The following is a 17,028-nucleotide window of genomic DNA, read 5'->3' as shown; positions in this document are numbered from 1 at the left end:
AAGTGTATTCAACTGTGTTATTAAGCTTCATAGTGAATAATTGTTTTATTTATGTCTTGGTAACAGAGAGTTACCTAGTACATTCACTTTTACTCTTTCTGTTCAAAAAATGCATCTTGAGCAGTCTGTAGAATTAAGAACAATGTTCAAGGGGGCTCTTAGCTAGAGGCAAGGCAGGTGGGGTACTCAATCCTCCCCACCTAGAAATGAGCAGAAAATTTACTGCTTGCCATGTGTGTTGTATGAGGTTTTTTTAATAGTACTAAGATGTGGCTGATACACTTTTCCAGTTTGTTATCACTTAATATTGCTGTGAGGTCTCAACAACTCATAAGGGAGAGTTAAGGAATTTGGAAGGTTCCTGAGATACTAAACAGACAGAAACAAGAAAAGACTGATTGCAGGTCATGGTTTACTTTACGCCTCGTTTTCTACAAGTCATTTTGATAATTCTTATGGGCCACAGGAATGTGTGTGTGTCTTTATAATGCATATAATGCAAATTAGAATGGGTTTCTCTTTGGTGTGATCAGCTTTTATCCACCTTTTCTGTGCTGCTTCCCCTTTGCCCCCAGCAGCTCTAACTTTTAGTATTATTCCTTAAATAATTTCAGAATTTTGTGTGTGTGTGTTAACTACTGGATACTGTTTCACTGAGAGCAAAAGGTAGTGTTGCATTTTTAATTATTAAAAATCAGTGATTTTTTTAATAAGAAATCCAAAGAGAGAAATTTCATGTGTAGTGTGCCTTGGGTCCAAGACATTTTCCTTAGTTGTGCTTTCTGTGGAAGATAAAGTTTCTGTAACTGCTTCTTCAGTGGCAGATCACAAAAAATCTTTTTGCTATAGAGGAAGATATTTATCTAATAGGTAATAAAAAAACCTCTAGAAATCTGTTTGCAGGAGGTTTAACTGAATATTTTTTTCCTTCATTTGAATAACATAAATATCCAGGAATTCTTAAGAAAACTGGTTACAGGGTTTTTGCACTGGATAGTACAACTGTTGTAATCAATGAGTACAGCTGGACAGGCAGGCTAGGGCTTCTAAAGATGCTGCAGCAGTCTTGTTTGTGCTGCACCATGAAAATGCAAATGAGAGGTTTTTCAATGCAAAAGCTGAGCTGCCCTTTCATGCAAGTATATTTAAAAAATTGCATATGCTTCTTTCGGAGGATACTGCATTGATGGTGCTCTGTGCTAGATTGTACTTCAGTGATGGTATGTATGGCTCTTGTTCTTCAGGAATCCTTTCAGATCCTACTAGTTGTGATATTAAGTGTGTGTGAACTAATGCAGCTGGAGCAGCAGGTCAAAAATAAGTCCTTCTGGTAAATTATCCAGAAGGTGATGGCTGCTGGCAGGATGTTCCAAACTGGGTTATATTCAAATACAGTCTTGCAACTTCAAGTAAGGTGATTATATATATATATTTTTTTTTTTAAATTTAACTTTTTTTTTTTTTTTTGTCTCCCTGGTGTATGTGAGAATTTCTGGGTCGTCTCTCTTTAAAGGCTGTGGAACTCTTAAGAGCTGAGCTTTTCTTTATAATTGGATCTGGGAATACTGGCCTTTACTATTAAGTATGCAATCTAATACAAGCTAGCACAAGAAATTTTCATTACAGAATGGCATATTCTTACCTCTCCAGTGAAGAAAGAAACAGACTGATAAGAGCTATGGTAGCCGAGAGCCTGGAGCAGACACTGGTTTTCTCCTCTTTTGGATGAAGGCATCCTAGGAAAATATGAGTAGGCTGAATGACACCAGAGGGGACGGGTGAAAATTGGGAGCTGGTGAGAGGGCTGCCTAGGAGACAGGCACAGCTGAATTGTGTCACGGGACAGGAAGGAGAGCAGCCTGGACTGCTGTGCAAAGGGGAAGGGTGGCACTGGTGTGGTCACTTGGGCAGCATGTTGTGCTTTTTGGGTTGTTTGTTTTGTGGTTTGTTATTTAAATTCTAAATTGGTCTGTAGATCATGTTTCTTAAAATAAGTTTGTTTGCTTAACTCCCCTATCAAAATCAGTTTGGCAAGTGTTATAATGCAAGTCTTCTACGTAGTGATCTTTGTCACATAAATTAGCATTTACTCTAGTACTCATCATATTCAACATACAATCAATACTCATTGATTGATACTAGTACTGAGTTCTAGCATTAATTACCCTAGTGGAGTTCACTAGCCAAGGAACTGAAATCTGTTTACCAGCTGTACCACCTTTTCTTGAAGGTGGTCATGCCATGTCACTTTAAATTACTCGTTCAATGATGTGTTCATTTTCACTGGAGGAAACAATTATCCTAAGGTGAAAAAGCTTTTTTCTTGTATTACCCTCAGGAAAGGAAAATGAGGATATGCTATACTAGTTCTGAAATCTTGACGGATTTGGGGATATAACCTACCGTTAACATTGCTACTTTTAGATATTTTTAATTGGTTTCAAGTTTTGTGAACATACTGTCTTATATTACAAGCGTATCTAAGAGTTCATATGACTTTTGTATGCTTTGCTAGTTTAAAAGTCTCTGTAGATTTTTTTTTTTCCTAAAAGAAAGTATTAAATGTACCAGTGGTACTGGGTTAAGAAACAAACCCTTAAAAATTAGAGGAACATGTTATGTATGGAAACAGCAACAACTTAAGTGTGGGTAGTGCAGAGACTTTCTGAGTTTAAAAAAACCCACTTTATTTAGTTATAGATGAACATATATAGTAGTTATAGAAGAAAATACACTTTATAGTTGAAAAATAAAAATTGGTTTAAATTGGCAATAGGGTTAACTTGCAGTCTGTCTTAAAATAGGTGGTTTTTAAGTCCTAGTGAGTAAGTTTTTAAGTCCTAGGCAGCAGAAGAATGAGAAATTAATAGATAAGTGAGATGCACAAAGTCGTGCTTCAGAGGTTTTAACATGGGCTGTTCCAGCCCGTGTCTGCAAATTTACTCAGGGTAGCACCAGTGAAACATCTGTGTCTGGAGTTTTTAATCTGCAGAGGTAAAAGCACTGGAGAAACTAGGGGTTGGAAACTTGTGTGAAACAGATGGAAGCACAGGTCGGTGAGGTGGACCTGCCATCGCTCACCTGGGCTCTGTGCCTGTGGAGTGTGAGTGACTGCACAGCGTTAGCTCATTTCATTATCAGTAAGCACTCAGTCTACTGGGGTACTCTGCACTGTTGTGCAATACGTGTTATTATGTTAGTGACTGCCTTTACAAGTAAATATTGTCGTATCATAAATTACTGTATGTGTATGCATTAACAAAACTTTTAATCTCTAAGATGCCTGTCTTTTACAAAGCACTGTTCCAGCTGTCGTCTGGTGCTGCTGTGCTAGAATGTGAGTCTTCTACAATAAAATCAATATGCTAGTCTTCAGATAAGGAGAAAACTGGACGTGGAAAGAATAGGGGTTTTCCAATGCTCTTAAGTGCTCCACAGATTTACAAGGAGGACAAGTGTGTGTTTGAGTATGTATTACCTTACTAAGGACTAAATAGAACACAGCATTATGGAAAAATTGAACTATGGTACGCTGGTGTGTAGGTACCCCAACTGCAGAATGAGTGTTTTGTGCTACAGTTCTGCATGAACAGAATAAAGACTCTCCATTCCCCAAATAGTCTGTTTAATAGCTGCCTGTGGTTGCTGCATGACTGGCAAGCTGATATATCTGGATCCTCTTTCTGACAGTGACTGGTAGCAGATGCTCTGAAGAAAAAGTACAAGAAGTGGAGTAGCACCCGTTTTCCCAGTAATAAGGATAGTTCAGACTTAACGTATTTAATGTTTAACAGCAGATGGATCTATTTTTTGACTTTTTTTTTTGCATGAATAAGTTATGGTCTCTGCAACATTCTTTGACAACAATTTGTGATTTATAATTTGCTATATACAAATCTATATAGGTATGGCTGTTTTGTTTCACCTGTTCCTTGAGCATCTTCTGCTTGTGTCCTGAGAAGCCAGAAATAATCATGCTGGAATCTGTATACCAATATGAGATGGTCACTATCTGTGACATAGACTTATAAGATATTTAAACTGATAGTTGTATAACCCTCTATTAGTTCATTATCCAAATGCTTTTGGTATATTATGTCTGTATATAGTTGTGCTATAGGTACAAAAATGAAATGGAGAAATGCAGAAAGAGAAAATCAGGAAAACTAGCATTCAAGTTCTGATGTGAATGAATGCTGAGAATTAATTTGGACAATTATATAGCAATATTATGCTTTGAATTTCATTTAATGAGTTGACCTAGATGCTAAGACAGTGTGGTGGTCTTCAATAATTGTGTCAAACACTTTGTGTGCTTGTGGATGAGCTTGTCAGAATCTTATTTGGCCTGCTCTCTTTCCAAATAAAATTTTACACCTTGATTCTGTTCACAATTTGTAAGAAAGTAATGTATTTGAATAAATAACATCTTGGCATTTATTTGTCACTGATAGAATGTAACTGTTTATGTATGAAAGCTCTGAGTCCTGTAACAAGTCTACAGTGACCAATTCTTGGTTCAGTTTAAATGAGTAAAAAGAATCTTTTTTTGCCACATAACTGTCTTGAAATAGTTCGTGTTCACACTGGATTTATAAAGAATAATTTGTTCCCTTTTCATTTAGCAGATGGCATCTGACTCTTCTATTTTTGTTATTAGCGTGCCTTGAGGGCATTAGGTTGAAACTTATCTAGTGAATTCTTTGGCTGTTTTTTGCACTGTTGCTGAATGTGCTGCTTGAACAGTTGCTACCCCCAGGTGCTTGTTTCTAAGTCTTCCCTGTGCTGGTGTGAGCTTCTGCATGGCTGTGTGATGAGCTGGATGGAGGATTGCTTTAGGTAAAATATGACCCAGCAATAATAGTTATGTGTTAGTCTTGTTGATTCAAGTGACATTACAGCTGCTTATGATGGCAGAATTCGAAGTCTGAAACCGTGAGAGTGAGCTCCCCAGGCATCTGCAGGGAGCTTAAAGCAGAGGAGTCTCTAGAGACTTCAGTTTTGACCTCTTTGAGCTAAGTAACTTGGGGATAATCCTAGTCAGTGTTAACACTGTTTTTAGAAATACTGAGTTAGCTACCTGATTCCTGGTCATACTTTCTAAACATTTGGGACTTTGTCTACTTGTTACTTTTCTTACATGTTGTTTGTACTGTCATCAAGATGTAGGTGCAGACCTCAGACAGATTAATAAACATTATTCCTGAGACAAAACAGATCATGTAGTTACTGGGCATGATTTTGCAATTAGAAGTACAGTTTGCTTTAAATGTTCAGCACAGTCAGGAAAAAGAAGTAGGAAGTGAACTTTCCCTCTGTCTCAAATGAAAATTAACTTGGATGAATTCAAGGGCATGCTTGCTTGCTACTGAGGTGTCTTTGTTCTCAGTAACAGCACCATAAAACTCAGAAAAGCGTAGCCCATTTTAAGCACTCGTGCTGTCTCCCGTGTCAGTGTTGCTAACCAGATGATTGTAAAATATCACTATATTTTGATGAGAGTGAAGGCCTGGTTGGAGAAGGAGATCACTTTCCTTGTGTAGTGCTTCAGAAAAAGACAGGCAAGTAGAGGTTAGCATGTCAGAGGTGATCTGGGGAAGTTCCCCATTTTTTTCCGAATTATGGGGATGACTTAATTAAGACCCGAGACTAGATGTGTTAATGACTAGACCATCCGTCCATGATTTGGGACACACATATATGAACTTTCTCCTATATTGGTTCTCTGTGGGGCCCTGAATGATTAACTTGCTGCATCTCCCTCAGTTCGGCATGCTTAGAAAAGTAAAAATGGACTCTTCTCTGCAGCCTGCCTAGAAAAGGTTTTGATGTAAACCATCCAGTGGTCACTGAAATTCAATGAGGTGATAGCCTTAAAAACATTGGGAGACCAAGACCATGAAGGCTGCTTTCCTTTCAGCAGAGTCACTGGTGGGAGGAGATCGTCCGAGGGGGCCACTGTGCTGCTGTCCTGGCCTGATTTAAGGAAGGGATAACCCATTTGCAGCTGCTGCTTGTAGTCTGCTTGCCTTTTGGTCTTCAGCTTGGATGTGGGATCACCACAGAGGTGAAGTGTGGAAAGGGGACTGATCCTTTGTCAGGGTGGGAATGGGGGTCTCGGAGTAGGAGCTACCTTCCCCATGGTGTTAGACAGGTAGCATCCGCAGCATATTCTTGAGACTTGTCGGGGCTGATGAGTTTCAAAAGATACAAGGCCATGAAAAAAAGTATGAGTTTCTGTTTGCATAAGTTTAATGAGCCCTTACTAAAGGTTTGGTGCATAGACTCTGACCTGTTTCACTTCAAGTGTCAGGTATGTTTGAACTTTAAGTGAAACATTAGCTAACACATCTGGATTTTTTTCCTTCAAGAGGCCCTAAGTCTCCAAATATTTTTCTGTGATGCGAGTCCTTTGCTCAGGTTTTTCATGACTAAATTCTGACAACTTTTGGCTGTGATGCTTTTGGTGTCTTAAAGCAGGTAACAAGGCAGGATTCAGTCCATTGTGTGAGGGGGAGAACGTGTCTGCCCTCCTGGGGCAGGACTTAAACTTTAAGGGACACATTTACTAAAATGAACTGCTAGCAAGTGGAGATGTTCTGGTGTGTGCTGTGAGGAGATGAGGAGGAGTGCGTGCCAAGTCTCTAACTGGTACATTTTAGGAAAAAGAATGGATAAGAAGCTAATTGTTTTTCCCGTGCCCCCTGTTTTTTTTATGAATCCTTTTAAAATTGAGAAGGGAGGATAAACTGCTAGAAGCTAAACTTGCTCACCTCAATTGAAAAAGAGAAAGGCAACGTCTGCATCCTAAATGGACTGAAATCACTGGCTATATTAAAAGTAAAATTGTGTTTAGGCAAGTACCCTCAAATAGTAGGATCTGTTTTCCCTGGCTGCAATATTTGGAGGATTTCATCAAGAGAAACAATTGTACAGTGAAGCTGATTAGACACAGCTGTCAAATCCAGTTAAGTAAGCACTTTTCAGAGTTAATGAAAAATTATCTTTTTTTCATTTTGCATATGTATTTGAAGAAGAAAGGAACTTACTGGTGTGGTGGAAGAGATAAGACACACAACTATATATTTCTATATTTTGGTTATAACCTATTACAAATTCACTGAATCTGAAAGATGCTGCTGGACGTTGCCCACCTCGGCTGCATCCCTGTGTGCATGAACGGTTTGGCAGAGGCTTCTGTAAACAGGATGTGGAGCTGTCAGAGCCCCGTTTGGCTGCAGTCATTGGTGTTTTGGAAAGTGACTGGACGAATTCTAGCTGCTTGTATCGCATGTGCACATGTGCGCAACCTTCCTCCTTTCTTCTCCTAAGATGCTATTAATTTTATCTCTTTGGATTTGATCCGAAAGACCAAGTACTCTGGATTAAACACAGCACGTAAAACTGCCTTTTGTTTTTTTTACCACGGCTGCATTTCTTTCCCTGTGACCTTAATCTTGAATTGTTTGGAACAGCTTTAGAGCTGACTAGTTACTCTGTTTCTCAGTAGTGCCATATGAACAATGAATTAATGATGCCTTACTGTGCATGTTATTCCAGTTTTGAAAAAAAAAAACAAGCATTGTTCTGATGTAGTTGAAACACAGACACTGGTATATAAACCCTCCTAAAATGGAGACACATTTCAGTGGAGGATTTCTAAATGGTATGCTTGAATGGTCTTTTTCCAAATAAATAAATATTGCCTCTTACTTGGTTTCAAGAAACATGGCACACAGCTGCTCTTTACTCCTTGTTGTAAAATAACAGGCCACTTGCTAACAGAATCAAGCTATTGGCATTATTGCTAGCAGCTGCTGAACCCTTAGTGTTAAACAGCTCATAAATGTTAATCATCTTGCAGTTTTGTTAGAGCTTGTCTGTATATCCCAGAGACACTTGCTAATATGTCACACTTTTTTTTTTTTTCCACATGAATTGATGACATTTCGTAGTGGAGATTCCAAATAGTAACTTCATAATTCAGTACTTCTACTGTGGTGGCTGAAGTTTCTTCCAAACTGCATTTTTAACTACAGCTTTGCTAGCACTAACTAGTATGGCTTTGTTTAGACATGTTTCAGTAGGCTCAAAGTCGCTAAGCGTGTGGTGGAATGAGTACATGGTTGAAGGGAATATGGTGTCTGTTTACTGACCTGTTGTTTGGAGATCTGTGACAAAGTCAATTCTAAATCTAAACTGCAGAAAATCTGTTGAGTTTATAACATGTTTCAGTTTAATGTCACTTCCATGTTGTGATGGTTTTGCTGCTACACAAGTGTGAGAAGTTTACAGGAAATGTAAGGGTTGCTATGGAAATGTGTGTTAAGTTATCTGCATAATAAGCAATTAAATAATTTGCTGTGGACTTATAACAGTTCCTCCCACTCTTCAGCCAGTGGGAATGTGTTCTTAACAAGACAAAGCTCCCAAACAAACTAATACTTTCCTTCCTTCAGGTCAGATTCTGCTAGTGTTCTCTGTAGAAAACACTGGTAAGATCCTAGAACCTAGTTTTAAGCTTGTCAAAATTATTGTAATTATAGCACTATTGAAAGCATAGATAATGAAGTAAAAGCTGCTGTATTGCAGGAGTTTTAATGTTTTGATTTTAATCATTGTGAAGGTCAGAAAGAGGACAGTGTTGTTAGTGCATGCCATAAAGAGAAAATATGCTTAGCACATGTAAAATCCTTTCTCTCTCATCCTTACTTTTATGTGAGTATCCAGTAGAACTTTCTCTCTCTGGGACAGTGGTACATGTTTACCAGAACAGCACTTTGTGCCTAGAGGCTACGCTCCCTACCAAACTAGTAAAAATTGCAGTTACCCATGGTTCCTGATATTAGCCTGTGAATGCAGGTTAACCTAGTTATAATGCAGCTGTTCCTATATAAAGCTATATATTCTCTGCTGTGTTATTTGGATGGTGCTTTGGTTGTGTGTGTGTATGCTGTTCACCTTTAGGGTTCTCTCATGTCAGCTTGCAGAGGAATTTCTGTCCCTGACGACATGTGCAGGACAGGGACAAGTATTACAGACTGATGCTAGAGGGATCCTATCCTTGAGCTGGAACTTCTTGGGCTTCGAGAGAGACTTTATGCAAGGAAGTATGATTTTGAGTGTGGAAGATTATAAACAGGACTGTTTTGTTATTGTGTTAAAGTATCAAACCATAAATACATTAGGTTAATAATACAACATACAGAAAACTGTGAGCAAGGGTTTTCTCAAAACATTCAGTCATCTCATTTCCAAGGACAGGAGTAAATGTCACTCTTCTTCAAGTAGGTAGATGTGAGAATTTGTTTCTGGACTTGCTTCTAAAAGCCTGGAGAAAGATTGGATGGTACGTGATGTAGTGGTTTTTTTGTTAGAAACAAAGGGGAAAACTCCCTGGGAAGCTGGAAGGGATTCCTGATTGTTTGTGTGTCACATAATTGTGAAAAGAATCTTGGATTTTTAAAAAACTTTTGAGCTCAATTATTTGTAAAGAAGTGGTGTAGTTTGTTACAGATAGTATAACCATCCAACTATCAGTTCTGGTCACATCTTTTTCAGTGGGTTTCTAGTTCGTTTGGGTTTTGTTACCTCTAAAAGCTCCACCTAAAAATTCTACTCCTGCCCTTTTATTCTGTCCCATCTACATGCGTCCCATCCAGCAGATGGAAACAGCTTGCTGACATTAGATACAACTTCAAATATCCAGAGTGGTACTTAAATGAAGAAAGAAAGAAAAATACCCCAAACTGAATATCTCAGTGATGACTGTATGTGCCTTGTTTTGAGTCTGGAAGTTACCTTGTGCTTCATTCTTAAACTGACAGAATAGAAGCATACTCAAATGACTGAGGTCAATAAATTAGTTTAAAAGATGGTGACCTGAATTTTATTTCTCTTCAAAATTCTGATCCAGAAACACCTTCTTGTAGCTGCACTCTAACTTAAAATGTAGGGGAGGGGTTTGACCACATGTATAAACTTGGGCTTTGGTGTGAATTGAAAGCTGGTGAAAAGCATAAATGGCTTTATGAAAGTTGTCTGACACATGTGCAAAGGTGTTTACCTGACAAATCTTGGCTAATAGTCCTAAGGTTGATCTCAGAGATCAGTCTCTGGACAAAAAAAAAAAAAAGATCAAAAAATGAATCCTCCTGAGTAAGAAGCTTTCGATGTTTTTCTTTGGTAATTCTGTAACCCTACTGAAAAGTCTGAATGGATGACCTAAATGTTATTCAAAGTCTCTGAACGAAGGAATAAATGGATCTTAAACGTGAAGTCCTGCATTCAAGGATTTACTTTGGATTTCTGGAAGATATCAAGAAAGCAATAGTTAAAGGAGCTGACAGAACTTAAAAGCAATGTATGGGGTACACTGTTAAGCCTTTCTTTGCAACTATATAGTTTGAAACCCAAACAGGCTAGTGAACTGTAAAAGAAGTGTTTGCCTGTCTAGGTCTGAATGTATATCACCAGTGCCGTCTTTCATATTACTTGTGTGACTCATAAGTAGGAAGAGACACTCAAATTTATTACGGAGTAGCTTGTGTGTTAGTAGCTAATGTGTGGGGAGAAGGAAAGTGATGAAAAACTGAAATATTAAAATGTACAAAAGAAAAGTTGTTAAAAGTACTAATAATTTTTTTTTTTTTTTTTACAGACCTTCAAGTGCTGACCTTCTTGGTCTATTAAGTTATTATAAACTTTTGCTGCTCTGCGAACATATAAAGATGTCTCGCAGCCCTGATGCTAAGGAAGACCCTGTGGAATGCCCTCTTTGCATGGAGCCTCTGGAAATTGATGACATCAACTTCTTTCCTTGCACCTGTGGCTACCAAATTTGTCGTTTCTGTTGGCATCGTATCCGCACTGACGAGAATGGACTTTGTCCTGCTTGCAGAAAGGTAAATATCCTGGAACAGCAGCTTGTCTTGCACATATCACAAGGCTCTTGCATTGTGTTGGTACCAAAGACATCCTTTTCCTTCAGGGAAGCATTCATTTAATTATGGCCTAGATCAAGGGTGAGGTGTTGGATCTTTCAGATTCTGTCTACATATGTCTCAAAGCTGTTGTGCAATGGCTAGTCTTGGTTTGTTAAATTCAGAACTAGATTAATAGAGAATGCTGTGGATCAGAATCAAGGCATGTTGATGCTAGGAGAACTGCCAAAAAAAAAATCCTTTGAGTTGGGGTGCTCACCCATTAACAAAGTCTTTTCAGGAAAGAAAGTGAGGATTCCAGCATCAGGGGTTTGCTGAGGGCCAAGGTTCAGCTAAATTGTCAGAGCTGTCTGAAGCAAGCTTATAAAGCACCTGCTTGTTTTGTTTGTGGCACTGGAGCTTCTAATCCATGTTTTTCTGGACACTAAACATGTAAAACCTTTAGAAGATATATCCAATGGTGTTAAACTTTAAAGCATTTCAAAATATAGGCTAAGACTTTTTATCTAGTATTCTGATCTTGTTGCCAAATGCTTAAAGGTAGTCCTTTGAAAGTCGCAGTTTCTCCCTGTCTCTTAATTGATGTCTGACTGATAACTTTGGCCACAACTATAAACTTCAGCTTCGCTAAGTTGCCTTCTTTTATCTTTGAATTATTTTTTTTCCTCTTTTTAGTGTTTTGCCTACCCTCATTATTTCCTTATCTTTGGTGTTTAACAAAATTCTTTCTCAATGTCGTATTCTCTTTAATGACTTCCCTGGATTATAACTTTCTTGCCTCACCTTCCTCTTTTTGTTAATCACAGCTACTTATGTCCCCTCGTTCTCCTGCTATTTAATTGTGATCCTATCCTTAGTTTATGTCCTTGTTGGCTTCCTGTCTCATTATAGCTCCCTTTTCAAACCCCAAGTAATCTTACTTGGTCTCATGATCTTTATTCACTGCCACAGCTTTCTATAAGCACTTCCAGTCATATTTTCTTGCTGTTCTTTTGGGCTTCGGCTGTGCGGGAGCTATCACTACTAACCTGTTTGGATGTACCCACAAGCCTGAAGGCTATTCCACAGCAGCATACATTTATTAAAAAGGGTGCAAATTTGCTGCAGTGTTTGAGCTGTATGTTTTACAAGGAAGATCCACCTGACATCAGCCCAGTTTGTCTCCATATGTGTGATACCTGCTGTAGATGACACATGCTGTAGAGTAATTTTCATAGTACAAGACGACTTCTGCTTTTCTGATACGACATGAGATTTCTGGAATTTCATTGTCTGTGTAAGTCGCTTCATTTACCTGGATTTATTACACTACTTTTTGCCAACAACCGTTCGATTCGTCCATGCCTGTTCATTACTGGAAATTTGTGGAATTTATCTGAAGAATCACATCAGCAAGCTATTCACTACCTCTGGGTATCTGAATTCTATGAAATATGGATGCTGCCATAGCTGAGCTTTTAAACGTGGAATAGCCTGGCGTATGATTGGATGTGCAGATATTTTGCTGAATTGGATACAGTTTGCTCAGAAAAACAGTTTTGGGAGAAAAGCTGGAATGAGTCCTACAATCAGCATGAAGCACACTGACCTTTCTGGGAGGGGAAAGAGACCTCCTCTTTTGCAATGGGCAAGAATTATGTTCTTGATACTTTCTTCATCCATGGACTGCCAGATGCTCTTGAGTAGAGTTGCAGCTATATCGCTGGATTGTAGGAGATTTGCATGGAGGAGGCTGAGGAATACATTCCTTTCGTGGCATAGACAAAGACATTGTGGCACAGAGACCCTATCAAGATTTTGGGAATAAATAATTTTGAGCTACACAGTTGACGGCAGCGTCAAATAAGTATGAAGAAACCACCTCTTGAAGTGTACTGGACCTTCTGAGCCAGGTATGTGTTTTTGTGTCTAAATAGTTCCTATCAGTGTGTAGTAAGGTTTGTGGGCAAAAGATCTAAGCAGTTTTCTAATTTATATTTACTATGGTATGTATTGGGTGTGACCACTTAAAATGCTGAAGCACAGAAAATGGCAAAGCAACAAAATTTTTGCAGGAGAGTTTATAGTACGTACTATGGTTTCAGCAGGTATGGCAAGTTTATAATGTGCATACATACCACGGCAGGGTACTTATTGCAAAATGGACTATGAATAAATGTATATTAAAGCAAGGCTGAGTATGTTATGCACAATTACGTAATAGATAACTGCTATTTATGCCAGTGGGATTGAATGCAGTGCGAGTTCTCCAGTGACTTGGTCACTAGTCCGTGGAGAGGAGCTATGAAGACATTTATTATCCAGGGATTTTCGTTGAAAGGCTTGGGGGAAATCTTGGAAAAGTTTGTGATAAGAGAGTTTGGCTATACAGTGGTTTGATAGGTCTTAACTGTGAATACCATTCTTTTCCTAACCTTTTAAAATTTATTTCTAACTGAAAAGAGGTTGGCTTGCAGGTTTTTTTTCTACCAAGGGGAAGATAACTTCCACATGCTTGAATTGTTATATACGTTAACATTTGCAAGTGCAGCATATGTTCATGTTGTTGTAGTCAATTGAGTTAATGTGTCTTAAGTTCCCTCCTGGTATTAACAGTAGTAGATCAACATTTGCTTTGTTTTGATTTGTGAAAGTAAGGTGCTAGTATGAATTTAACTTGATTGCTGGTTGTAGACTAGTACTTCTTAGTCTTAAGACATTAAAAGCCTTCTAAACTTTGTCCGCATCTTCTGAAATAGACTTGGAAATTGTTTGTGTTTAATTAACTACAAAAAGTAATTCTTTAAAAAAAATAAAACTGACCAACTTTGAATTCCTGGTACCTGCCAGAATTGTAGGTGTAATCAATTTTAAGATGCTAAGCAAGCCTTCCTGTTTTTTCCAGTCAATTGATTTCTTAACTATGAGTGAAATAGCTGCTAACTAGTCAAATTAGAACGAAAATATGCTGTCCTCAAAAGAGACTTACGTAGCCAAAAGCTGGTTTACAGGTCACCAGACTTACTGGTTCTGGTTGTAAAGCCAGTAATTTTTATCTTTGCAGTGATTTTTCTTGTTTCTTTTCTTGAAAACTCAGCAAGTACTGTTTGTCATACGAATATACGTACTGTTTCAGTCCCTTGCGTTGCTTTAATACAGCATAGCACTCTCAGACCTTAGTGTCACTTGTTGCAATTTTTGAATCCAACAATAAAGAAGCCTGGCTCCTTTGCATTTCTTAATTGCTTTGCACTTCCACCGCATAAGATAACTTGATACAGAGCTGATCCTGTGGTGTGACTTTGCCTCATTCTCCAGTTCACTGATTTAGCGAGCTTTTCCTCTTGGTACCTTGTGTTAGAGATGGAGAGATATTACATTTATGACCAAGCAACCAACTTCTTTAAGCATGTTTTTGTCCATGTTTCTCCTAGTCCTGCTTTTGTGCAAAAGGAAGACCTGATCTTAATGCACAGTCTCAGAATATCAGTTGTCTTCTCTGCTGCTTTTAGTGCCACAACTGAGTAGTTTGGTGCAACAATTGATATTTAGAAATACTTAGGAAATTGCTATTTTTTGTTCTTGATATAAGTAGTATGGTATATACTATGCATAAACCTTATTGACTTCCTCTATTTCTCATTTCAGAACCTATTCAGTAGAAAAGCAACAACTGGGAAATGTTGGTACGTCCATTGTGTGGAAGGAATGTGACCCAACTGGGAGTGACAAAAGCAAAATACTTAATAGATCCCAGCTCAGCTTTCGACAGTTGGGAAAATGTGGGGAAGAAAGTCTGAAAGAAAGCAAAACATAAACAACAAGACAAATTTAGTCAGGAAGACTGAGAATTCATCAAGGGCCATCTCTGATTAAAGAAATGAGACTACAGAAGAGACATTTGGACTTTTGATGAAGTTCTTGTAGGACTACCAGCAATTTGCAGTTAGTGTAACCAAAGTCTGGTCACTTTCTGTGTTGGCACATCTTTAGATGGCTTCTGTGCTTTTTGCTAAAGAGGATTTGTATAACTTAAGTGGAGGGTGTCAGCTAAACTTAGTGAATCAGCGATGTTGACATCTTTTAATGTCTTGCATCTGAAAACACACAATGCTGATAACACTTGATATAGCTACTTTGCTTGGATCTCAAATCCTCTACCAGATAAGAAATCAGTGACAGCAGGTTTAACAAGTATCTTATGCTTCTTGAGGTGGGGGGAAAGAAAAGTGATCATGTCAGTAGCCTTGCCTCTTTGGCTGCTGCAAGACCTGACACCTGTTTTGTAGAGTTGGACAGGGTAGACAACAGATGGAATGGTACTGTGAGATACATCAGCAGTCAATCCACCTTGCTTGGCTTTCAGAGCCATGTTCCACCAGCCTTCCCTGCGTATGTTCCGTCTGTAGTGGAACTATTAACTGAGTTCATGAATATCGACATTGTGGGAAGCAAGCACTCTGAATATGAAATAATTTATTGTTGTATTTGTATACTGACTCTACATTCTTAATTGAAAGGAACAGAATTTCTGATACTTACTGTTTTTTAGAATTAGCTTCTGAAATGTTTGTGCTGTGCTTACTTGTCTTTCTACTTCCTTACATGTGCAACATCTCTTACCTGTCTGTCATCATGCCATGCGTTATATAAGGATAGGAAAATCATCTCTTGCTTCTTAGGATTGTGTTTCTCGTTTATTCTTGGGATTCAAGAGGTGCACACAGATTCATTTACAAGTCCTGCAAGTCAGGATATCCAACTACTCATTCTTTAGAAGCATTAAACATCTCATAAGAGTGATAAGCATACATATGGAACATTTCATATATAATACAGCTCTACAGTATCTAGCAAGAACTTTTGATGATTCTGTTGCTCAAACAAGTGCTATTAACCATAGTGACAAATCAACTGCTGCTGCTTCTTAAATGATTGAAATCCTTATTCAAGCATATACTCTCTCCTGAGATTAAGACATTTCCCTGATTCTGAAGTTGTTGTTTAGTGTGTGCCTCTGAGCAGTTCTTGTGCTCTCCTGTCCAAATACAAACTGCTACTTTTACTATAGAAACACAACCATTCTGCTCAGGGTTATGCTTGAGCTACCTGGAAGGTTTCCTGACTAGTGTTCAGGACCTCCAGTATCAAATAGCTGTACAGAGAAGGAACATACTGTCTTATTTCTCATTTGAGAATATGCTCTGAACGTGGCTATACTTGTCAAGAAAGAAGCTGGTGAACTGCAACACTGTTTGCTCTAGTTTTCTTGGACCTCTGAGGTCATACTAAACCTAGTGACAACCATTAGTTCATTTCTTGCACAGTACCAGAGAGGAGCACACTTGCAAGCCTTGCCTTGCATAGTATGGGATATGAAAAAGGAATTAACCACAATCCATCCGTTCACAGATTATGACACCACATCACTTCATGTAGGGCGAGCAGTTTTATTTTTGGAACTTTATCTACCTTGTACTGCTGCGCTTGTTTTCTTCCCATTCCTACCTGAAAGCTTGACTGTGATAACTGAATTAACTCTCTCTTTACTGAGCAGTTTGTCCCCTAAACAAAACAATATATATTTCTTTATTCTGTGTGATTAACTAACACAGACTTTGAGAAGCTCTTTAAATGAAATGCCTTGCAGAATTATTCTTAGAAGTCCTCATGTGTATCTGTGTTAAAAATTCAAGCTAATCATTGGGTGTGGCTAATCTCAAATGATCTTACTAACATGTCATTGTTTTTCATGAAGAACGTTGTGATATCTGTATAAGGTATTCAGTGTTACTTGTGAGTAACATAACTTTTTAAGAAATGGTACATTTTAACAGTTCTTCAAGGGTAATATGAATCCTTGCTGTGTTTTTGTGATAAGAACTGAGTTGTGTACCTTTGGCTGTTGCTAAAGTATCTTACAAGTTCAAATTTCTCTGTGATACTAAAAACGTGTTTTGGGGGACTTGTTGTTTAGCCATGAGATGCCATCTGTTGAAATTGACTGCAGCATGTTTTCAGGAGATGTCTCATGTATAGCACAATGATGCTGAACTTCAAACTGTAAAATGGTTCTTCTTTTGTTTGGGAATGAACTCGGAAGACG

At 38.3% G+C, this 17,028-nt stretch overlaps 1 protein-coding gene across 9 annotated transcripts in view; it reads left to right on the top strand.

The window, feature by feature from the left end:
- The window catches only part of CNOT4 (CCR4-NOT transcription complex subunit 4), an 81,657-nt gene that overhangs the window by 25,560 nt on the left and 39,069 nt on the right, over positions 1-17,028 (top strand). For 6 of the 9 annotated variants that reach the window (XM_080343765.1, XM_080343764.1, XM_080343761.1 and 3 more), the window contains exon 1: positions 10,574-10,904. In XM_080343765.1, the coding sequence (XP_080199891.1) occupies positions 10,605-10,904 (300 nt within the window). In that variant the 5' untranslated portion in view covers positions 10,574-10,604. Of the gene's footprint in view, positions 1-10,573; positions 10,905-17,028 lie in introns of those variants that run through there. The other 3 variants (XM_080343758.1, XM_080343759.1, XM_080343766.1) reach the window with 2 other exon arrangements.

Source organism: Nesoenas mayeri (assembly GCF_963082525.1).
Source record: "Nesoenas mayeri genome assembly, chromosome: 1".
Taxonomy (NCBI): domain Eukaryota; kingdom Metazoa; phylum Chordata; class Aves; order Columbiformes; family Columbidae; genus Nesoenas; species Nesoenas mayeri.
The sequence above is the reverse complement of the archived record's forward strand: the minus strand, read 5'-3'. Positions and strand labels throughout refer to the sequence as shown.